This window comes from Chiloscyllium punctatum, chromosome 39 (genome assembly GCF_047496795.1).
Source record: "Chiloscyllium punctatum isolate Juve2018m chromosome 39, sChiPun1.3, whole genome shotgun sequence".
In the NCBI taxonomy this organism is placed as follows: Eukaryota; Metazoa; Chordata; class Chondrichthyes; order Orectolobiformes; family Hemiscylliidae; genus Chiloscyllium; species Chiloscyllium punctatum.
This window is the reverse complement of record NC_092777.1, coordinates 66,345,360-66,370,935: the sequence shown is the minus strand read 5'-3', so window position 1 is coordinate 66,370,935 and position 25,576 is coordinate 66,345,360. Positions and strand designations below refer to the sequence as shown.

Here is a 25,576-nt window from a genome sequence, read left to right as displayed (position 1 = left end):
GCAGATGCTGAAAACCAAATACTGGATTAGTGGTGCTGGAAGAGCACAGCAGTTCAGGCAGCATCCAAATCGACGTTTCGGGCGAAAGATGCTGCCTGAACTGCTGTGCTCTTCCAGCACCACTAATCCAGTATCACAGTTTAAAAATAACCAGTGAACGATTTAGCAAAGGGATGAGGACAGTGAAGATGGAGTATCTTTGGAACTCCTTTCTTCAAAAGGTGTCGTAAACAGTCGTTGAATAGTTTTAAGACAGGTCAATAGATTACTGCTAAGCATGATGCTGAAAAGTTTTCCGAATGTATGAAGGAATGTGGAGTCATCAGATCGGCCAAGATCTTGATCAATGTCAAAACATGCTCAAAGGACCAAGCGGCCTATTCCTGCTCAGAATTTATCTGATCATATTGATAGATTAGATTCCCTACAGTGTGGAAACAGGCCCTTCGGCTCAACCAGTCCACACCGACCCTCCGAAGAGTAACCCACCCAGACCCATTTCCCTCTGACTAATGCACCTAACACTATGGGCAATTTTAGCATGGCTCATTCACCTGACCTGCGCATCATTGGACTATGGGAGGAAACCGGAGAAAACCCATGCAGCCTCGGGTGACTGTCTGTGTGGAGTTTGCACAGTCACCCGAGGCTGGACTTGAACCTGGGACCCTGTGCTATGAGGCAGCAGTGCTAGCCACTGAGCCAACTTGCCGCCCCAAACATGGTCTAGGTCTCTGGATTAACAGTTGACTGATAATACCACTTCGCCAGTGCCTACCCTGTAGATAAAAAGCAGAACACAGAACAACATCCAAAGGCAGTTAAAAAAATGAACAAAGTCAAAACATTAGGAACAGTAACCAAAAGCTTGTGTGAAAAGAATCAGATTTTAAGAAGGGCTCTGAAGTGATGGACAATTTCAGAGAGCATTCCAGAGTGTGTTGCATATTCAGCTGAAAACACAGTCAAGATCCCTGAAGAACCTGAACCAGTTGTTGAAACAAGGAAGATCTGAGGAAAAGGGAAGATGCTGCTGGACATGCTATTTATTTCCAGTATTTTCTGTTTCCATATCTGGGCAAAATTGTATTGTAAGGCTGTGGGTCAGTTCACAGATAGCCTCTAGATTACATAATTCAAATTTCCAGACTCCTCAGTCAAAGCGCCTCCTGACAGCTACCAAGTCTTTTTCTTAGACAGACTCCTTAAATTAGTTAAACATAAATTCAAGAAAATTATCTGACTCAACAAGATGACCTCTCATTCTTAACTCTGGGGAGCACTGGTCCCATTCTATTCCATTTCTCCGCATCTCATCCTAGGCTGCAGTGGAGTAAACATTTGTGCAGCCTTCTATGTCAAGTAATTCAAAATTCAAATACATCTACACATCAGAATTATAGTTTGAGCTGATAAATGGGAAGTGCTGTATATGTTCAGTAACTGTAAAATAGGTCACTGCTGTAGTACAAATATTATTTTTGGACTTTTTTAAAAAACTCATTTGCAAGGCATGGGTGTTATTGGATAAGCTAAGATTCATTAGCCATTATTGAAAAAAACCAGGAGCCCCCCTCAGAACCACAGTGTCACTACCTGGAACACCAACGTACAGATTAGCCAAGCAGCTACATTAAAGACTAAAACAGAGTAGAAGACTCACAACACTCCACCCAAGAATTCCTGAACACCAAAGACACCAAGACAGAAGAGGATGAAATAATGGCATCCTTTGACATAACAGCCCTGTTCATATCAGCATCAACCTGACCAAGGAAACACTGACTACACAATTAGAAGAACCAAAGACACATCCACCAAACACCACCAACTTCACCAGCAAGAACAACATCGTCAAGCTAGTGGACCTATGCCTGACCACCCACTTCACTTTCAACAACAAAACCAACAGAACACCCATGGGATCTCCATTTTCAGGGTTCTTCGCAGAGGCAATAATGCAGAGACTCAAACAAGCAGCTTTGTCAATCATCCAACCCAAACTTTGGGTCTGCTACATGGAAGACATCTTTGTCATCACCAAACCGAACAAATTAGAGGACCATCCAACAATACCCTTACTGGCATAAAATTCACTAAAGAGGAGTAAAACAACAACAAACTGCCATTCCTAGATGTCACAGTAGAGCAACCAACCAATGGGCAACTTCAAACCAGCGTCTCCAGGAAAACAACACATATGGACCAAATATTGAACTACAGAAGCAATAATCCCAACACCCACAAATGAAGCTGCATTAGAACATTATTTCAACCAACCACCATACACTGCAACACACAGCAACTGTGAAGAGTAGAGGAAAATCAGTGTATTTAAAATGAACAGGTACGCAACGAACACAGTCCTCCCATTTCTCAGCAACAAACCCAAACAAGCAGACAAAACACGTCCAGAAACCCTAGCCACTCTCCCCTACATCAAAGGCATCGCGAAAATGACTGCCAGAGTACTCAGACCTCTTGACATCATGGTAGCCCACAAACCCACCAACACACTAAAACAGCAGCTAATAAGCCTAAAAGACCCCATACAGACAACAAGCAAAACTAATGCCATTTACAAAATACCGTGCAAGAATTGTAACAAATGCTACATAGGACTAACAGGCAGAAAACTAGCCACCAGGATGCATTAACATCCACTAGCCACAAAAAGACATGACCCACTCTCACAAGTATCCTTGCATACAGATGAGGAAGAACACTATTTCGACTGGGACAACACACCCATTCGAGGACAAGCCAAACAGAGACACGCACGAGAATTCCTAGAGGCATGGCATTCCAACCGGAACTCCGTCAACAAACACATCAACTTGGACCCCATTTACCAATCTCTGAGAAAAAGAACTGGAAATGACAGCATCACAGGAAATAACATCAACCCCAGGAAACCTAAACGCATAAATATAAAGTGGGACACTAACACCAGTGCTTCAACAGAGGCTCACTGATGATGTATCTGAAAAGGAACCTCTCAGCTCAGTGACAGTGAGCAAACTTACATCCATTCATTACCCATTCCTAATTGCCCTCAAGAGAGTGATAGCAAATTGCTTATGTAGGCACACACACTGTGTTGTTACAGGACGAGTTCTTAGATTTTAATCCTGTTACAGCAAAGGAACAGCAACATATTTTCAAGTTAGGATGGAGCATGGCATGCAGGGCAAAATGATGGTTCTCCTACATATATGCTGCCATTGTCTGAGTGATAAAATCGTGGGTTTGGAAGGTATTGTCCAGGGAGCCTTGGCAAGTTATTGCAGAGCATCTTGTAGATGGTACGCACTGCTGCAGTTTCTCTGCATCAGTGAAGAGAGTGAACAGGTGATAGAATTGGCATGCCAATCAAAAGACTGCTTTGTCCTGGATAGTGCTAAGCTTCCTGAGTGTTTTTGGAGTTCCACCCATCCTAGCAAGTGGACAGTATTCCATCACATCCTTGACTTGATAGCAGTATCTACAACACCTTCCATCACTCCACTGATGGAAAGTAAACTGATGAGGCGATAAACTGCTTGGTTGATTTGTCTTGCCTTTTGTAGACAGGACATTTTTCCAAATTGACAAGTATTTGCCAGTGTTCTGAATGTACTAAATCAGCTTTGCTGGTGGTATGGCTAGTTCTGGAGCACATCCTTTGCACTTTGTCTGGAATACTGTCAGGGCCCACATCCTTTCCATTGTCATCAAATATTTCTTGCTATTGTAGAGACTATGAAATTGGTTGAATGTTGGGGACTTTAGGAGAAAGTAGAGATGGATCAACACCTTGGCAATTCTGGCTGAAGAGAATTTAAATGTTTCAGTCTTGTCATTTGCACCGATATGCTGGACTCCTCCATTGTTAAAAGATGAAAATATTCATGGTATCTCCTCTTTACTTTTGTATTTATTCACAGGATGAGGGCATTTATTACCCATTTCTAATGAAGGTTGAGAGTCAACCACATTGCTATGAGTCTGAAACCACATGTAGAAAGCAGTTGTCCTTCCTTAAAGGAAGAACTTTGTCAAAAAAGACCCCTTGTGGTTGACTAATCAACAATGGTTTCATGGTCATTATTACTCAATTTCAGAACTTTACTGAATTCAAATTTCACCATCTGCCATGGTGGGATTTGGAACCAGAGTCTCCAGGACATTAGCTGGGTCTCTGGATTAACAGTCCAGTGATAATACCACTCAGACATTAGTTACCCTTGAAGTGAGTTGTCCATCACTGAGAATGTGGCAAGACTGCAGAGCTTAGATCTGGTTTGCTGATTGTGGGATAACTCACTGTTTGGCATGTAAACAATCCAGTGTTTAGGGTATTGGGTGAGTGAATGGTGACTTACCTGAAAGATGGTGACTTATCTGAAAGATGAGGGGGGTGGAACTAAGTCAAAACCAACACAAGTGCCAATTGAGTATCAAGCCAGACCAACATTCAATTCAGTTATAATATTACTAAGAGAATTTAATAAGTGCAGCAGGTGCATATGGTGTCATACTAAAACCTAGGCTTTCATCCACCATACCCATCTCAGTATGGAAAGCCAATCACAATCAGTGGAAGATGTTAAATTATTAATAATTTGATGTTTTAAAATAGAACTATTCTGCAGATTCTCCATGAAAATCCAAAAGAAAAAATAGTTAGGAATTCACAGGAATTGTAGGCATGATTTGATTATATGATTTTATGCACGGAGGAAAAAGCTATACTTCCAGACTCTGCAGATTGTCTCAATGGCAACTCCAAGATCATTTATTTTCACGTAATTGCAAGAATAATTGCACTTTGTTTCCCTGTGCTCTGTAATATTCTGCAGTGTTTCTGAAAAGATATTCCTTTTAGGAAGAAGTCACAAAACCTTTTTTCTCTGGAATAAAACTAAACAGAGGCCATTAGGTTCTTAACACCTCAACTCATATTTTAAAGAAAAACAGTTCGCATGATAAGCTCTGAACTGGTCTCTGGTAAACTGTGTTGGAAATGTTACTTTAAATTTTCTTGGTTATTCTGGCCCACTAAGGAAGAATTCACCAGTAAGATTTTGTTTTCAACCCACATCCAATGTTGCGCTTATTCATGCGGATGACGTGCAAAGAAACACTGTGCCAACACACGCCACAAGATATTGCAAAAGAAATATGTTACCAAAGCAATTCGGCGTCGACACAACCTTCAGGAATAAATACCCCGCTTTATTTTTTAAAATAATAACACGCAAGTTGGGGCTTGCTTTGAAAACTAGGGCCCGTTAGGTTGTCATCGTAGCGCAACCAAACTTGCTCGCGAGCGGAGTGACGGGTCAGATGACCAATCAGGGTGCAGGTAGTAAAGGGGGTGGGCTTTACTCTGAGGCTCTGGTCCAATGAGGAGGAGGAGAAGCAGAAGTTCGGTTGAGAGGTCTGAGCGGGAGCCATCCCGATGGAGAGCGGCGGCGCCCTCACCCTGGCCCGGGACACACACACACACTCACCTCCTCGGCGTGCTTCCGTAGGGCTTTCTCCCGCTCATACTGGGTGATCAGCTGCTCGTTATCCTCCCTCAATAGCTCCAGCTCCACCTCGTGTTCCTGGTTCTCGGCGAACATTGCGTCCAGGTTCTCCAGCACACCGACCACCAACGGCATCAGGTCCTTCACCACGTCCTCGTCGTATTTGCGGATCATCCGCTCGAACTCCCGGTAAATACTGGCCGCCAGGCCCGACACCCGCTCCGACATAACATTGGTATTGGAGTCATCCTGGTAAACTACCCCATCGTCCATTTCCATTTTCTTTAAATTATTGACGTGCAGGGTAAAACATACAAACAAATTAGTGAATCACGCCAGAGGAAACTGAGAAGATAACCATCTGTATTTCCCCTCAGCTCCAGGTGCTTTCTTCTCGGCCGTCTCCCGCTCCCTCCCTGTTGACGACGCCGCTCGGCTCGAGGCCACTGGCTCCAACCCCGCCCCCTCAGCTCTCGGCCCCGCCCCACTGCGCGTTGCCGCTTGCCGGGCACGGTCTCGCCCTCAGATTGCGCGCTCCCGCACGCCGGGCGTCATCCCGCCCTGCTCAATGACGAGAGAAAGGGTATTACCGCGACTCGTGATCTTGTCACGTGCTGTTTCGCAGCCAGGATGGTGTCTGTCATTCTTGAGCTTTTTGTGCAATTATGGGGGGGACTGTTTGAGGTTAGAGTAAGGAGAGGCTTCTTCAGACAGAGAGTGGTGACTTAATAGAATTCATTGTCACAGAACGCTGTGGAGGTCAGGTCACTGAGTATATTTAAGATGTAGAGGAGCTAGTGTTGAACTGGGGTGGACAAAGTTAAAAATCACGCAATGCCAGGTTATGGTCCAACAGGTTTATTTGGAAGCATTGCTCCTTCATCAGTTAGCTGAGGAGCAGACCATAAGACACAAAATTTATAGTGAAAGATTACAGTGTCATGCAACTGAGATGATATATTGAACAAACCTAAATTGCTGTTAAGTCTTTCTTTTAGAATGGGTTACAGGTTTTGGTTCATTAATGGTAAATCCCAAAATTACTTTTAAGATATGTTCTTGAGATAACTTAAGGTTTACAGAAAAAGTGACAGCTCAGCCAATGCATGAAAGGTGTGAGGTTAGAGTGTGTCTGAATCCCAATCTTGAGTCAGGCTGGTACTGTTTCCAAAGTGGAATTTATAAAATTTTATATGGATTGACTGCCAGCAGATTATGCAGTTTTTGAGCAAAATAATGTATCTGAAATATTATGTAAAATCACCCCCATAGACTTGTGTGTACTTGCATGAGAGAGATTGTATGTGCATGTGATAAACATGAGCTGGTGAGAGTGTGGGGTAGTTTGAGTGTGTATAGTAGAGGGGCTGCATAAGTATGTAAAAGTGTGCGTGTGAGAGAATGTCTAGTTTAGTAGGGTCCCCTGTAGTGTGACATGCACTCAAGGTCCTGGTTGAGGCTATCCTCATGAGTACCAAACTTTCATAAGTTCTCTCTCTTTCTCTGATGTACATACCCTCACAGGCTTATACTCCATCACGGTCACACACACACTTTACCAAACATGCAAATACACAGTCTCATGCACTCACATTCACATGCAGATGCACGCACAAAGAAGTCAATGGGATGAATTTGCATTTGCAGAATTATATCTGCAGATACATTCCATTTTGTTCAAAAAGTGCACACAACCTGCTGGCAGCCAATGCAGGCAGTCAATCCATATAATATTTTATAAATTCCACTTTGGAAATAGAACCAGTCTGACTCAAGATTGGGATATAGACAGACTCTAACCTCACACTTTTAATGCATTGTCTGAGCTGAGATGTCACTTTTTTTTAAAAAAACCATGATTGTTATCTTGAGAATATGACTTAAAAGAAGTTCTGGGATTTACTTATTAATGAACATAAAACCTGCAACCCATTCTAAAAGAGGAAAGAGTTAACAGCAATTTTTGGCTTGTTAAATATATCGTTTCAGGTAAAAACAATGACTGCAGATGCTGGAAAACAGATTCTGGATTAGTGGTGCTGGAAGAGCACAGCAGTTCAGGCAGCATCCGAGGACCAGTAAAATCGACATTTTGGGCAAAAGCCCTTCATCAGGAATAAAGGCAGAGAGCCTGAAGCGTGGAGAAATATATTGTTTCAGTTGCATGACACTGATCTTTTGCTATAAATTCTGTCTTATGGTCCTGCTCCACAGCTACCTGATGCAGGAGCACCACTCTAAAAGCTAGTGCTTCCAAATAAATCTATTGGACTCTAACCTGGTGTTGTGTGAGTATATTTGAGACTGAGATAGATTGATGGACAATAGGTGCAGGAGTAGGCCATTCTGCCCTTCGAGCCTGCACCACCATTCAATATGATCATGGCTGATTATCCTTAATCAGTATCCTGTTCCTGCCTTATCTCCCTAACCCTTGATTCCACAATCCTTGAGAGCTCTATCCAACTCTTTCTTAAATGAATCCAGAGACTGGGCCTCCACTGCCCTCTGGGGTAGAGCATTCAACACAGCCACCACTCTCTGGGTGAAGAAGTTTCTCCTCGTCTCTGTCCGAAATGGTCTACCCCTTATTTTTAAGCTGTGTCCTCTGGTTCGGCACTTACCCATCAGTGGAAACATGTTTCCTGCCTCCAGAGTGTCCAATACTTTAATAATCTTATATGTCTCAATCAGATCCCCTCTCAGTCTTCTAAACTCAAGGGTATACAAGCCCAGTCGCTCCAGTCTTTCAGTGTAAGGTAATCCCGCCATTCCAGGAATTGACCTCATGAACCTACGCTGCACTCCCTCAATAGCCAGAATGTCTTTCCTCAAATTTGGAGACCAGAACTGCACGCAGTACTCCAGGTGTGGTCTCACCAGGGCCCTGAAAAGCTGCAGAAGAACCTCTTTGCTTCTATACTCAATCCCTCTTGTTATGATAGGTTTTTGAGTATCAAAGATATGGGGAGAAAATGGGAGAATGGGGTTGAGAAACTTATCAGTCATGATTGAATGGTGAAGCAGACTCGTTGGGCTGAATGGCCTAATTTCTGCTCCTATGTCTTATGGTCTTAGGCTTGTTTCAAAAGTTGAATTAATTAACTTTTTTTAAAGCTGAGACACATAGTTTAAGGACAACAGAGGAGATCCCTTCCTAAACAAAACTGTTACAACATCAGAATTGCTTGTCAAACATAAACCATGCATTTACCTTCTATCAATCATATTAGGCAATACAATGGAAATGTCGACGAATCACAGATTTAAGTCATAAATGTGAGCGCCTCCAAAACTCTGCCGACCATATTTCTTTTGTCGATGCTGCCACCTGAGCCATTCATTTCTCTGAGTGTGAGCTACGGCTTGTAATCTTTATCCAGGACTTGTTTTGAATTTTGTACTCAATGCTCCAATTTTGCACAATTGGAAATGCCACACTTTATAGGCGATGTTAAAATGAGGCCCTGCTGCCTTATCTCGGGCTAATTGAAAAAAATCCCTATGGAACTATTTCAAATAAAAGCAAGGGAATTTTTCCTGGCGTGTTAATAGAAAATACTGGAACTGGTTCTAATGAAAGTTCATCATGTGCTGTTAGGCTGACTGAGTATTTCCAACATTTTCTGTTTTTATTTCAGATTTCCAGTGCCTACAGATGTGTTAGTTGAACATACATTTTAATGTTGAAGCAATATAAATTATATTACATAGTTCTAAAGACTGCGAATGGACAAATGAATCTCCAAATTCCTATGTTCATATCTTTGACTTGAGAGGACATATTGAGAAAGTTGATTTTAAAGCATCTTGACTTCACAAATTGGGATATCAAAATAACATATGTTATGGTGGATATTTATAAACCTCTGGTTGGGCAATAAGTTCTGGTCATAATGCTTTTGGAATGGCTTGAGACTCCTTAAAAGGTTGCATAGGAGATTTACCGAAATGGTTCCAGAGCAGAGAGAGTCTAGCTGCAAGGTGAGGTTGAAGAAACAGAACTTGTTCTCTTTGGAGCAAAACAGGTTAAGGAGAGATTTGATAGAAGTGCATAGGATTAGCCAAAGGAAAGGAAATCAGAGATAGCATCAAATTAAAAGAAGAGAAAAAATGTATAATGCGGCAAAGATTAGTGGGAAACCAGAGGATTGGGAAATTCTTTTTTAGAAAATCAACAAAAGGTGACTAAAAAAACAACAAATTTTGAGGGTAAACTTGCAAGTACAGTCAGTTCTTCTATAACACAATGGTTGAGTTCTTGTGCAATCCTGCATTATAGAAAAATCACACTATAGAAACAGCACTTAAAGTGTTGGCACTATAATCACATTATAGCCAACAAAAAATGCCAATAAACCTATCAGCTTGTCACACAGACCAACAATGTTTTAAAAGTTTGTGCTGTGGAAAAAGTGCCCCCAGTTCATCGATTGTATTCAGCGAAATTCGCGTTGATGAAACGCACGTTATAACAGAATAACGTGTAATATCAAAACAGACAGCAAGAGCTTCTTTAAATCATAAAAAGGAAGAGAAAAGCAAAAGTGAACATAGGCCCATTAAATAATGGTGCTTGGGACATGATAATGGGAAACCAGGAAAAGGTGGAGTTGAATAAATACTTCGCATCAGCGTTCACAAAAGAAGACAATAACAATATTACAAAAGTACAAAATTATCAAATGGCGAAGGAAACTATAGGTCCTCGGAACCTGATGGGTTGTATTGTGGAAATTAAAGGAAATATGTATAGAAATGGTGGATGCACTGGAAGTAATCTTCTAAGAATCCTTAGATTCTGGAAAGGTCCAGGAGGATTGGACAACTTCTAATGTAGCATCTTTATTAAAGAAGGAAAGGAGACAAAAAAACTGGGAACTATCTGCCAGTTGGCTTCATGTCTGATTTTGGGAAAATGTTAGAATTTGCTATAAAGAATGTAATAGCAACGCATTTAGAAAAACATAAGATGATCAAAGCGGAATCAGTATGGCCTCATAAAGGGGAAATCATACCTGATAAATAAATATACTAGAATTCTTTGAGGAGGTAACGGGCAAGATCGATAAAGGGAAAGTAGTGGATGTAACAAATATTTGGATTTTCAGAATATGTTCTATAAGGTACCGCACATTTAATAAGATAAGAGCCCCTATTTTGGAAGAAGCATGTTATGGATTGAGGATCGGCTAACTAATAGAACTCAGAATTGGGATAATGGGGTATTAGCACTATGGTCATTTGTTATCACTGGAATGTCACAGGCATCGGTGCTGGAGCTACAATTATTTCCTATACAGAGGAACCTCTGTTATCCAGCATTTGATTATCCAAACAAGGTTGCAAAATCCCAATGTTTGGCTAAACTATGTATTCCGGCATTTGATTAAGCAAATGAAATACTCCCTGCCTGTGGCCTTTGAATAATCAAGGTTCCTCTGTATATGTTAATGACTGAGATGAGGAAAATGAATGTACCGTAGCCAAGTTTGCAGGTGGGACTAAAATAGGTGGGAAGGCAATTGGTGCGGATAAAAGTCTGCAAAGGGATGTGGGCGGGTTCAGTGAGTGGACAAAAACTTGGCGGATGGAATATAATGTAGGAAAATATGAGGTTATGCACTTTGGCAGGAAGAATAAAGGAGCTAAATATTATTTAAGTTTCAGAGTACTTGTCCAAGAATCACAAAAAGCCGGCATGCAAGTTCAGCAGATTTTTGGAACAAGGTTAGGCTTCAAACTTGCTACACCATTCAATAAGATGGTGGCTGATCTGATTTATAACCTCTGTCCAACTCTGCATTTCCTGCATATCCCCAATAATCTTTTATCCCCTTAGTTGATAATCAAAGGGTGCCAGTTTGTGGTGACTGTTGAAGCTTTTCACTGTATTTTCCTGTATCATTCACTGTAAAATGCAAGTGACAATAAATCATTCAAATTCAAAGATATCTCTGCCTTAAAATAAAGATCTGTATCCCTTGACTTACAACCCTAAGAGAACAAAATGCTACCCCATCTTTGTTTTAAATGGGTATTTTAAACAACAACCTCTAGTTCTGGATTCTCCCGCAATTGAAAAGATCCTTTTAACATTCACCCAGGGAAGACCCCTCAGGAACTTGTATGTTACAATTAAGTTACATCTGATTTTTCTAAATTCCCAAGAATATCAGGCCAGCCTGTCTAACCTTTCCTCATAAGGCAATCTACTCACTCCAGGTATTAGTCTAGTAAACATTCACTGAACTGCTTCCAGTGCACTAACATCCTTCTGTCAGTATGGTGACCAATACTCGACAGTATTAGAGTTTGGAAGAATGAGAGGTAACTTGATTGAAACATACAAGTTTTTTAGGGGACTTGACAGGGCAGATGCAAAAACATTTGCTTCCCGGTGGGAGAGTGTAGGAGCGAGACCATTATCGTTGAGAAAGGGTCCCACATTTAAAACAGCTGAGGGGGTAACTCTTCTCTCAGAGGGGAATGAATCTGTGGAAGCCTTTTCCACAGAGGGCTGTCAAAATTGGGTCATTAAGGAATTTCAAGGCTGAGTTAGACACATTTTTAATCAGTAAGGGAATCAAGCATTATAGGGAAAAGTCAGGAGGTGACTGTTGAGGATGATCAGATCAGTTCCAATCTTATCAATTGGCCTCCTTCTAATTATATGTCTGTTCCTATCAGCTGATGAGATCAGACCAGCTTGAAGATTTTGGATCAAAGGATGAAATGGGGCTCTGAGGAAGAATGTTTTGATGCAGTGTGTGTAATGACCTGGAACTCTCTGCCAACCAAGGACTGGTGAAAATAGAGACAAGCAATGATTCCAAAAGGAAATTGGTTGGCAAATCAAGTGAAATAAACTTTCATGGCTGTGGACGTACAGGAAGGAGATAGGACTGACCAGGTTGCTCTACATGGATAGCCTACATTTAATGGGCTGAATGGTAACTTTATATCTCGATACCAGTTTGCCTGTCCTGTCAGTTAATGATCTGTGGTATGTCAGAAGAGCAGGAATAATGTCCAGATTTACATTCCTCACCCAACCAGTATTAGCACCAAACAGATTAACTAGTCAGCCGTGTTTTTGGTGGAGAACCTTTCTCATCCTTAACATTCATTGCACTTAAGGCAGCAGGTTGTCAGTTAATGAGACATACTCAAGTTCTTGTATCTCAAACCTGCATGTTTTAGACTTGGTGGTGACAGCATTATGAACAAAGCCAAGTTAATCAATTTTTTTAACCACTTTGTCTCCCTGGATATGTGCACAGTATCTTCAGCTTCAACTTCTCAGTTGTCAAGTGGCTGTTTTCTAAACTTGTTATCTTTTCAAGTTGCCACAGATTGTATGAATCATTTTTATCCTGTAAGGCATTATATCAGTATGAGTATTTTTAATTAAAATCATGAGACTTTGGTGTGACTAGCTCAGAAAAAAATGAGAAAACATGCAATAATTAGAGTGCGGGCCAACTGAAGCAAATCCAATTGTCATCCTGTGTGAAAAGGATACAGTTTAATTTTGGAAGTTACTGAACAGGAATCTGGACAGAAATACCTGCAGATTTCCTCAATCTTGCCCATCTGTTGAGATGATTGAGATCAGTGAACTGAGAAAGAATTCTGAAGAGGACCTTCCTACTTTGAAGCAGGATCAGTCAATGGATCACAGTATCTAAAAGAGCATTTTGCCATTCCGTTCATGTGAAATGTTTCTTTAGAATAGAGGGAGAATAGCCAAAGAACAGGCCTGAGTTATTAACATTCTCATTGTGAACAAAATACAGGCCCCCTCAGCAATACAGTAGCAAGTTATTCACAGGCTAATTATATATAACATACAGCATTGTTCCTGCACAAGGCACCTTTGGAGCAAGCTAAGTTCACAGTCAATTTGTACACCAAGATAAATCACAAGAAAGTGTTGAAACTTTTCCAAAGGTAAATCAAATAACCAAAATGGAAACAGTATGTTAAATCATGCCTCATACATTGGGTTGAGCTGTGCTTTGTTATTTTCTGATCCACGTTCACATTGTCTCAAATAAACTTTCCTCACAAAACCACAGAAACCAGTAGAATGTTACTACCAATAGCTACAGAGACACAGCTGGCCAAATCTGTGACTACAGATGATTCATTACATATCAAGTGAAAATAAAATGCTTACAGCATAGTTAACATTTGTACAGTGTTCTGCAATATGTTAGTCAATAGCCATATGTTCAAATCTAGTTGTGAAGTTAGATTTCTGATTAGTAAATGTTAATCCTCAATTGGAATGTTACTTTCACTTCTGGATGCCATTCTTTAGAAAGATGTCAAGGCCTTCAGGGTGGTGTAGTGAGCACAAATTTAAGATCAAAGTAAAGTACGGTGGATATTCGAGATTTGAGAAACAACATTCTGGAGAAATTCAACAACTCTGGTGTCATCTGTGGAGAGACAAACAGAGTAAATGTTTTGAATTCAATATGACTCTTCTTTGAAACTTAACAAATTCAACAGGGCGCAGTTTTAAAATAATTAGCAAAAGAACCAAGGGGGCAATGAGAACAATTTTTTATGATCTAAATGCATTTTCTGACAGATTGCAGGAGCAGGATTCAATAATAATGCTTAAAAAGATTGGTAAATATTTGTCAAATAAAATGTGCAGAAGTATGGGCAAAGGGGTTGGGGGGGGGGGGGCGGGGAAACAAGGTTAAATTACACTCCTTTCAAAGAGATGAAAAAAGCATAATGGACCAAGTGACAAGACCTTTCTGTCTTGGGTCTGCTACATTGCTCCAACTGGAACAACACCTCATTTTCTGCTTGGGACCCTGCAAACTTCAAGTCTCGATACTGAGTTCAATAATTTTAGGGCCTGGACGCCTCCTTCCATGTCATTTACCCACCTCCTACACCCTCGTCCTTGTCATCACATGGGCTGTTTTCAGCACGTCCAACTCATGGTCACCACTATCAGCTTTTCTCCTTCCCTGGCTTACCATTATCTATCCCTTTGTTTGCCTGTCTTTCTGTTCCTCTGGACTCCATTTCCATTCTGTCTTCTCACTAAGAAAAGGTACAGACCATTTATGTCTGCAAACCTGTCTTCCCATTCATTATGATCATCACCATTCTTGTGTGCTTTATTCATTTATTTTCATGAAATGAGATGAAAGAACAGTATTAGACAAAAAAAAGACTGAAAGGACTCCAATTCTGAGGAAGGGTCACTGGACCCAAAACATTAACTCTGATTGTCCCCCACACAGATGCTGTCAGACCTGCTGAGACTTTCCAGCAATTTCTGTTGTGAAAGAACAGTATGACTGTGTAGGATTGCAATGAGTGCCTTATTTCCTTGGCTACTGAATAGTGGTTAATACTGAGTATTAGTTAAGTAAATGTGTTTTTTTAAGTAGATGTATCTGTACTGAGTGTTAGACATTTGGTACTAATATAGAATGTGTTGAGAACTGTTCACTGTTACCATAGCAACGTCTGTATCCAATCAGTTAATTCCATTGGACAACACCATATCTGTGAAACTACATTGAGAATCTGTTCATAGAAAATTACATATCTGAACCATCTATTAAAACTCTAGAATTTCTGCTTTTATGACATTGAGGTTCTGACTTCAGGATGAATGGATTTGTAGAAGCGTATGTGAGTTAATCGTATCAATGAAACTCCAAGGTGAAAGCTGTATTCGAAGAGGACTGCTGACCTACTTTACGTGAATAAAAGCAGCACAGTTCTATGTTTGCGTAGGGAATGATGCAAATAGTGGAATCGGGTCAGATAAATCTTAGTTGGACCAACTTATTAAAAAAAACTGATCTGTTTATTTAAAGTAATATTTATTTGTTAACTCATGTGAATTGTGTTGATTCTGATTCATGTGAAAATAAGAGCGTCAAAAATGGAATCTTGGCAATCTCTTAATTCGAGGGTCATTCAGTAGATTTGGTTGTTTCTAACTTATGATTTCTCCACAGGAATCATTTCAATGGATCCCATATCTGAATATTTCCAATATTTTCTTGTTTTTCTTCAATAGTATTTAATACAATTTCACCTCCACTCGACGACAAATGATTGAACAGGTTAGGGTTCATTTCTCTGGAAGGTAGAAGGCTGAGGAGTGACTTGATGGAATTTCTTTAAATTTCTGAAAGGCTTTGATGAAATAGGAATAAGAACAATGTTTCCAGTGAATCAACCAGATCTCTGGGATAAAACAAAATGCACAGTCACTACTAAGTCTAATAGGACATTCAGAAGCAATGTCTTCAATTAGAAAGTGGTTAGAGTGTAAAACTCACTACCGCAAGAAGTGGTTGAGGCAAATATTATGGATGAGTTTAAATAGGGGAAATTAGAGGGGGATAAGGGAGAAAAGAATGGAAGGATATCAAAGGAAGTTTCCATTTCTGTCAGATCTTTCACAACCACACAACAGCCCAAAACAGCTAAGTATTTGTGCTTTGTACTTTTTAAGATCATTGCTTTGACGATCAGATATTACTTGTTGTCACCTATTAAAGTTTTCTGAAGTCAGTTAGAAGTTGAGTACTGTCATTAAAGAAAGTTTTCCTGGGTCAGTTAGACACTCATTGCTACCACTGAGCAATGTTCCTTCACATCAGGCTAATTGCAGTCATTAAAGACATTTTCAGTTTACCAAGTGCTCAGACATTTCCACCTCAAAATCTGAAGAAGGCAACATGAACTCATTCTTTATCTTTACTCATGCTTTTCATACTGAAATATGATGGATGTGTACAAGAGTTCATACCTTTGCTATGGACAGTAAAATCTCATATAATATTTATTGTGAGAAATTACAAGGGCACAGGGAGAGGTCGATTTGGGATTTGAAAACCATGAGGCAGAGAAGATAATTTGGTTTGAGGGCTTAGGGTAGATGGAGTTTATTAGCTGTAGAAAAAGGAAGAGTATGGGGTTTGCATAATTTTTTACATTAAAATAATGGAAAAAGAGATGATTATGAACTGAAGAGTGTTAGTGTAATTGTATACCTTTCTATCAACAATCTCTGCTCAGGTTGCCTTCTTAATGAAGGCAAGCACAAACAAAATATTTGATTATTATTAAATTAACAATAAGAAGATTAGGTAAATAAAAGTGATACTAAAATGTGAGAAGGAATTGTTATAAAATTGTGTGGTGGTTCATTGTTCTATTCTACGAATCATTTCTCATGGTAACCTCGCCTGCAGATGTGCTAACAACAAGGTGTTGTTTGAGAAAGTGTGATGTGAAATACTGTAAAGTTGCAGACGAATGTTATGAAAGGACAAATCTCTTTATTTCCTTGAAATAGGTTAAGTAAATAAATTTTGTTTTTTTTTCGGTAGTACATGAAGAAAATCTCACTGTTTCTGAATCGAAGAGTGTGTTGCTGAAAAAGCACATCCAGTCAGGCAGCATCCAAGGAGCAGGAGAGGTGATATTTTGTGCATAAGCTCTTCTTCAGGATTGGCAGGTTTGCACTTCTTGTGGTGGATTCCCAGTATCTGCAGTCCTCACTTTCTCACGTTCTGAGCCTGTATTTCACAAAACTGCATCTGTAACCTCTTGTGTATCCATTTTACATTTCTTCACCCTATTGTAAGCTGTGTTGGTTTTTTACTGCTGAGATCCTACACTTAAGAATTCTTTCCCTTAACCTTTTTTCTCTTCTCTTCCTTTAAAACTCAATTGTGTGAGTGAACTTCTTTTAGTCTATTTTTCTTTGAATCAGGATCCATATTTGGCTGTTATCCGTGTAGTCCTGATATACAGATCTGCCATGGTACTTAATAAAAACAGAAAGTGCTGGAGAAACTCTGGGTCTGGCAGCATCTTTGGAGAGAGAAATAGAATTATTGCTCAAGTCCAGTGTGACTCTTCTCCTGTTCTGAAGAAGAGATGTGTCAAATTCAAAACTTGAACTCTGTTTTTCTCTCCACAGATGCTGCCACTGCTACTGGATTTCTCCAACACTTTCTGTTTTTATTTCAGATTTCCAAGATGAACCGCATTTTGCTTTTATTTGAGTTGTAAGACATTAACCTTGGTCAATTGATATTGGAAGACAGTCTGAAGAATGTCTGAGCTGTGGAGAGAGGGTCAATCTCCACTGAAAAGACATGCATTCAAGGGCAAGTTTAGATACAATGAAATCATTGCTTTTCATTCCTGAAAAATTGAGTTTTCTTGCTCACCTCACCTCAGTTTGTAAAAGCATTGTAAATGACCAGAAATTGAATGACCAGCTACATAAATGCTGTGGTCACAAGAATAGATCAAAGGCTGAAAACTCTGCAATGAGTAACTCACCGTCTGAATTCCCAAACATTGTCTTCCATTTACAAAATAGAAGTCAAGAGTGTGACTGAATACACACTACTTGCCCAGATGAGTGCAGAGCCAAAGAAACTGCAGACTCTAACATCTGGGAGAAACCTTCATCAACGTCTTCTGTGGAAAATGGCTGCATTGTGCAACATCAACAAAATGCACTTCAGCTACTAAGCAAGACTTCATTCAGCACCTTTCAACTTGCAATGTCTACCATCTAGAAGCTAGTTATGATTTGGAGTGGACAAAGTTAAAAATCACACAGCACCAGGTTGTGGTCCAACAGGTTTATTTGGGAACACTAGCTTTCGGAGGGCTGCTCCTTCATTGGGTGGTTGAAGAAGCAGCGCTTTGAAAGCTAATGCTTCCAAATAAACTTGTTGGACTATAACCTGGTGCTGTGTGATTTTTAACTTTTACCATCTAGAAGGATGAGTGCTGCAGATTCATGGGAACACCATCACCTTGGAAGAAATTCCACTCTAAACTACACACCAGCCTGACTTGGAATTATTTCACTGTTCTTCCATTTTTGCTGGGTCAAAGTCCTGTAACTCCTTTCCTAACATCACAGGAGGTACCCCTAAAGTACATTATGCTTTTACAAAGGAAGTTAGAGAAGGATGCTGTGCTTTTTGTCGAGATTTGTCCCGAGCAGGTCTGTGACGCAGGACTCTGCTCTACAGTCTGTTCCCAAGGACGCATACTGAGACAAACATCAACTGCTCCTGGAGAATTATTGGTGAAAGTCACTCTTTGGTCTGTCTGAAACTTGTAGGTCTTCCAGAACAAGGAGTTGACCCCAACCAAATGTTGCAGACTGGCATATTCCAAGGTTCAAGACTGAGGGATGCTGTAAAGCTTGGGGCAGTTGCCGCCAAGGCATGTGGGGAAAGATCACTGTCTGACGTCCTTCTACCGATATTAAATTGAGGTCCATTCAGTTATCAGATGCTCCAAGTGCCTCAAATGCATGTAAATAGATGTTCGATAATTCGTCTTGGAGTAAGAGAGTTTGTTTAGCTAGAACCAAACTCCAATATTTATTTGTTTGTTTAACATGCTACTGTACAGAACCAAAATGCATTTGTCACTATGTACATATGTAAAGATTTTTTTATGAATAAAGTATATTTTTGAAATTAAAAAAGCATGGACTGCAGTGGTTCAAGAAGGCAGAGCACTGCCACTTTCTCCATGACAATTAGAGGCTGCCAATAAGTGCCACCATGCTAGTGATACTTACAACCCTTGAACAAATAATTAAAAAAAGTAGATCTGTGCATGAATCATGAGGAAGCAACTCTGTCATAGATTCTGAACAATCACACTGTCTCATCTCTTGAATGTGGCTGATTTGACAGTGAAATTCAAGAAGTATAAAATTTAAGTAAAAAGCTAGCTGATTTCCAAGTTAACTTCAGACCCAAATATTTTACACTGGCAGGAGTAATGCATTGTGTAACTGACATCTTGTTATTTTCAATTCAGGGCTTTTATTCAGAACCTGTCTGGGACAGTATATACGAGATTCACTGCGCGTATTTGTTCTGTTATTGCTGTTTGCTTTGAGGTCTGTCTTAAACTTTCGTAAAATGAAGATTATAACCACTTGGATCATATTATGAAATTGGGACATTAGAACAGGAAGACACCATTCAATCCCTTAAGCCTACTCCACTATTCTGTGAGAGCATTGTGTTTTTTTAAATTTAACCTATTTTTCTAATCAACCTGTTCAGAAATGTTATTACACACTTCTAGATCAGGTGAGACTTGAGCCAGGGCCTGGGTTAGGGATGGTACTGCGCCATGAATTGTTGATTATTAGCTTAATTCCATGCAACTGCCTTGGCTCCTAATTTTTTTTTGTCCTCATCAAGCAAAACATCTACTGATCTCAGGATTTCAAGCTATAAATTCAACTGTAGTCTATTCCTTTTCGTGTTGCTTAACTGCTCTCCTGAATGATACAGCTCTGATTTAAAGGTTATACCCACTAGTTATATTACCCCAACCAGTGTAAAAGGTGACTTACTCTTTTAAAATTCCAGAAACCTCAATTAACTCATCCTTTAACAATGCATATCATAAACTATAGCTCCTGTCAGAAGCTATCATGCATAAATGTTTTTCTCCATTTAATCTATAATGTGCCTGGCATGGGTGTGCTGAAGATCTTCAAAAATTATGTAGATAATACTAAATCTTTTTACTGAGCACAAAATCCATCAATAAATAAAAGTGCTTTGAAACATGTTTTGGTAATTTGCTTTCTATCTCAAATATAGTTCTGTGGAATCGACTTTTACATGTTAGGATGTTGATGCTCAGTTAAGTATCTGTCAAACATTACCAGCATAAATTAATTTTTGTTCTGAATTAGCCCCACGGGAGCCACTTATGTTCAAAGTGTGTCTCACTGTACCAGTATTAGATGAAACTCAATCATATATGTGATGGTTTTCCAGTGCAGTATATTGAGGAACTAACTAGACAACAGGTTATTTTAGAATGCACAAGAAGAAAGGGTTAATTGATAATCTTGTTGTAAAGGAGTCATCATGGAAGTCTGACCATAGTCTGTTGGAAATTCATTTTAAATTTGAAAGTAATGTAATTCAATCTGAAACAGGGTCTCAAACCTAAACAAAATGCACCATGAATGTATGAAGGACAAACTGGACATAGTTGGGAAACTACATTAGAAGGTGTCAAATAGATAATTATTTAAATAATTGATTATTTTGGACTACAGCAAATGTACATTGCATGGAGATATAAAAATCCAGGAGAAAAGGTGATCGAAACATGGCTAACAAGAGAAGTTGAAGGTTCATAAAGTGGCCAAAAACATAGTAAACTGAGGATTGCGAACATTTTAGAATTCAGCAAAGGAGAACCAAAAAACTGATAAAGAGAACATAAAATATAAAAGGTAACTAGTGAGAAAGATTTTTTAAAATGCATTTCAAAAGCTTCTAGAAATATAAAAAATAATTAGAAAAGGGAAGTTTGGACTAACTAAGGCAGAGACAGGATGATTTATAATGGGGAGTAAAGAAATGGCAGAGAAACTACACAACCACTTTGACACTGTTTTCATGAAGGAAGATACAAAACTCCTCCCAAGAATACAAAAGAACCAAGCAACTAGTGAGAAAGAAGCCCTGAAAGAAAATAGAATTAACAGAACAGATCTACTGAAAATTGAACAGTCAGTTGGAATCAGTGATCTATGTCATAGAATCCCAAAGTTGGAGGTGTAATGGTCAACGAAGAAAGTTACCTCGGGATACAATGGGATCTTGATCAGATAGGCCAATGTGCTGAGGAGTGACAGATAGAGTTTATCTATCTATTGGGAAAGCAAATCAGAGCAGGACTTATGTACTTAACAGTAAGGTCCTGGAAAGTGTTGCTGAACACAGAGACCTTGGAGTGCAGGTTCATTGTTCCTTCAAAGTGGAGTCGCAGGTAGATAGGATAGTGAAGAAGGTGTTTGATGTGCTTTCCTTTATTGGTCAGAGTATTGAGTAGCAGCCCTCCAATCCCTCTGCTCCAATCCCAACCTCACCATCAAGCCAGCAGATCAAGGGGGCGCAGTAGTAGTCTGGCGCACTGACCTCTACACCGCTGAAGCCAAACGCCAACTCGAGGACACCTCTTCCTACCGCCCCCCTCGACCATGACCCCACCCCCTCATCACCAAACCATCATCTCCCAGACCATACAGAACCTCATCACCACAGGAGATCTCCCACCCACAGCTTCCAACCTCAGTCCGGGAACCCCGCACTGCCCGGTTCCACCTCCTTCCCAAGATCCACAAGCCTGACCACCCTGGCCGACCCACTGTCTCAGCATGCTCCTGCCCCACTGAACTAATCTCTACCTACCTCGACACTGTCCTATCCCCCCTAGTCCAGGAACTCCCCGCATACGTTCGAGACACGACCCACGCCCTCCACCTCCTCCGAGACTTCAGTTTTCCCGACCCCCAACGCCTCATCTTCACCATGGATATCCAATCCCTCTACACCTCCATCCGCCATGACCAAGGCCTCAAAGCCCTCCGTTTTTTCCTCTCCCGACGTCCCCAACAGTACCCTTCCACCGACACTCTCATTCGTTTGGCTGAACTGGTCCTCACCTTAACAATTTCTCCTTTGAATCCTCTCACTTCCTCCAGACCAAAGGGGTAGCCATGGGCACCCATATGGGCCCCAGCTATGCCTGTCTCTTTGTTGGCTACGTAGAACAGTTGATCTTCTGTAATTACACCGGCACCACTCCCCACCTCTTCCTCCGCTACATTGATGACTGCATTGGCGCCACCTCATGCTCCCGCGAGGAGGTTGAGCAATTCATCAACTTCACCAACACATTCCACCCTGATCTTAAATTTACCTGGACCATCTCTGACATCTTCCTCCCCTTCCTGGACCTCTCCATCTCCATTAATGACGACCGACTTGACACTGACATTTTTTACAAACCCACCAACTCCCACAGCTACCTGGATTATACCTCTTCCCACCCTACCTCTTGCAAAAATGCCATCTCGTATTCCCAATTCCTCCGCCTCCACCGTATCTGCTCCCAGGAGGACCAGTTCCACCACCTCCACCCTCAGACCCCACCCCTCCAACCGTAACAAGGACAGAACGCCCCTGGTGCTCACCTTCCACCCTACCAACCTTCGCATAAACCAAATCATCCGCCGACATTTCCGTCACCTCCAAAAAGACCCCACCACCAGGGATATATTTCCCTCCCCACCCTTTTCCGCATTCCGCAAAGACCGTTCCCTCTGTGACTACCTGGGTCAGGTCCACGCCCCCCTACGACCCACTCTCCCATCCTGGCACCTTCCCCTGCCACTGCAGGAACTGCAAAACCTGCGCCCACACCTCCTCCCTCACCTCTATCCAAGGCCCTAAAGGAGCCTTCCACATCCATCAAAGTTTTACCTGCACATCCACTAATATCATTTATTGTATCCGTTGCTCCCGATGCGGTCTTCTCTACATTGGGGAGACTGGACGCCTCCTAGCAGAGCGCTTTAGGGAACATCTCTGGGACACCAGCACCAATCAACCACACCGCCCGTGGCCCAACATTTCCACTTCCCCTACCACTCTGCCGAGGACATGGAGGTCCTGGACCTCCTTCACCACTGCTCCCTCACCACCAGATGCCTGGAGGAAGAACGCCTCATCTTCCGCCTCAGAACACCTCAACCCCAGGGCATCAATGTGGACTTCAACAGTTTCCTCATTTCCCCTTACCCCACCTCACCCTAGTTCCAAACTTCCAGCTCAGCACTGTCCCCATGACTTGTCTTACCTGCCTATCTTCTTTTCCACCTATCCACTCCACCCTCCTCCCTCACCTATCACCTTCATCCCTCCCCCACTCACCTATTGTACTCTATGCTACTTTCTCCCCACCCCCACCCTCCTCTAGTTTATCTCTCTTCGCTTCAGGCTCTCTGCCTTTATTCCTGATGAAGGGCTTTTGTCTGAAACGTCGATTTTACTGCTCCTCGGATGCTGCCTGAACTGCTGTGCTCTTCCAGCACCACTAATCCAGAATCTGATTTCCAGCATCTGCAGTCATTGTTTTTACCTACAGGAGTTGGGAGGTCATGTTGTAGCTGTACAGGATATTCGTTAGGCCACTGTTGGAATATTGCGTGCAATTCTGTTCTCCTTCCTATTGGAATGATGCTGTAAAACTTGAAATGGTTCAGAAAAGATTTACAAGAACATTGCCAGGATTGGAGGATTTGAGCTAGAGGGAGAGGCTGAATAGGCTGGGGCTGTTTTCCCTGGAGTGTCAGAGGTCGAGTGGTGACCTTAAGGAGATTTATAAAATCAAGAGGGGCATGGATAAGATAAATAGACAAGGCCTTTACCCTGGGATGGGTGAGTCTAGAATTAGAGGATGTAGGTTTAGGGTGAGAGGGGAAAGATATAAAAGGGACCAAAAGGGCAACGTTTTCACACTGAGGGTGGTGAGTGTATAGAATGAGATGCCAGAGGAAGTGGTGGAGAGTGGTACAAGTACAGCATTTCGCATTTACCTGATCTTTGCCCTCCCAGTAAATCTATTTGTATCAATTATAGTCTCCTTATCTCGTCTTGATGACTTCCATTCCAACCTACATTGATGTCATCAGCAAATTTAGAACCAAATTGTCTATCCCTTCATGTAAGTTATTTATGTAAATTGTTAACTCTGATCCATGTGGTACGCCATTCACAACATCTTGCTAAGCAGAAAGTGATCTATTTGTGCTTGCTGTCTGTCAGTCTTCCATCCACAGTGGAACATCACCATCTGCCAATTCCCTGTCAAGTCTCGCACCATCCTGACTTGGAAATATATCACTTTTCCTTACTGTTGCTGGATCAAAATCCTAGATTTGCCTCCATAAAATGACAATAAGCCTACCACACAACATGCTCTGCAGCAGTTCAAGAAGGCAGCACACAACTACCTTCTCATGGGCAACTAGGAACAGACAATAATGCTGCTCGCATTCCTCATGTGAATTTTTAAAAAATGTTACACATTGCACCATTAGTTTTCGTTTAATGCAATAAGCTTTGATATGACACCTTATCAAATGCCTTCTGAAAACTTAAGTATAATATATTCACTTATCCACCTTTAACAGTATGTTATTTCCTCAAAGTTAAAAATCACACAACACCAGGTTATAATCCAATAGGTTTATTTGGAAGCACTAGCTTTCGAAGCACGGCTCCTTCATCAGGTGATTGTGGAGAATAAGATTGTAAGACACAGAATTTATAGCCAATGTTTCCAGTGTGATGTAACTGAAATTAATATATTGAAAAAGGTTCGATTGTTAAGTCTCTCATCTTTTAGAATGACCATGTTGGTGTCAGTTCTTTAATATGTAAATCGCAAAACCTTTTTTAAAAGTTACATTTTCAAGTGCACTTTAACAATTGGTGTCTTGTCGGCCCAGATAACGTATTGAAGGTGTTTACTCCCTGTGAGGCTGCCTGTGCACAATGGTCAGACTGATTCTAATCTAAAAAAACAATTTTCAGAATCTTACATGGATTATGCAGTTTTTGAGCAAAGTAAAATGTAATTCTGCAAGTACAAATTCACCCCACAAACTTATATGTGTGTGTGGGTGTGGGGGGTGGTGTTATGTCTGTGAGAGGATGTGTGTATGTGTGAGTGTAATGGGGTTTAAGTCTGTGAGAGGGTGTGTGTGGGAGTGTATGAGAGAGGGTCTGAGTGTTAGTGCGTGTGTGTGTATGTTCATCTGTGTGTGTGTGTATAATGCAATGGGGCCACCTATAGTGTGACATGAACCCAAGGTCCCGGTTGAGATCATTCCCGCTTTTTGGTGTTGCCTGTCCCGAAGTCTGCCTTGGAGGACAGTCACCCGAAGGTCTGAGGTCGAATGTCCCGGATCGCTGAAGTGTTCTCCGACTGGGAGGGAACAGTCCTGTCTGTTGATTGTTCTGCAGCGTCCATTCATCAGTTGTCGTAGCGTCTCCTTGGTCTCACCAATGTACCATGCCTCAGGGCATCCTTGCCTGCAGCATTTCAGATAGACAACATTAGCTGAGTCATATGACTACCTGCCATGTACATTGTGGGAGGTGTCTCCACGCATAATGGTGGTATCCGTGTCAGCA

At 41.1% G+C, this 25,576-nt stretch overlaps 1 protein-coding gene across 2 annotated transcripts in view; it reads right to left on the bottom strand.

Moving 5' to 3' along the window:
• The window catches only part of LOC140464167 (C-Jun-amino-terminal kinase-interacting protein 4-like), a 277,366-nt gene extending 271,402 nt beyond the window's left edge, over nt 1-5,964 (bottom strand). For both annotated transcript variants that reach the window (XM_072558981.1, XM_072558982.1), the window contains exon 1: nt 5,496-5,964. In XM_072558981.1, the coding sequence (XP_072415082.1) occupies nt 5,496-5,792 (297 nt within the window). In that variant the 5' untranslated portion in view covers nt 5,793-5,964. The remainder of the gene's footprint in view (nt 1-5,495) is intronic.
• Nucleotides 5,965-25,576: the final 19,612 nt, after the last annotated feature.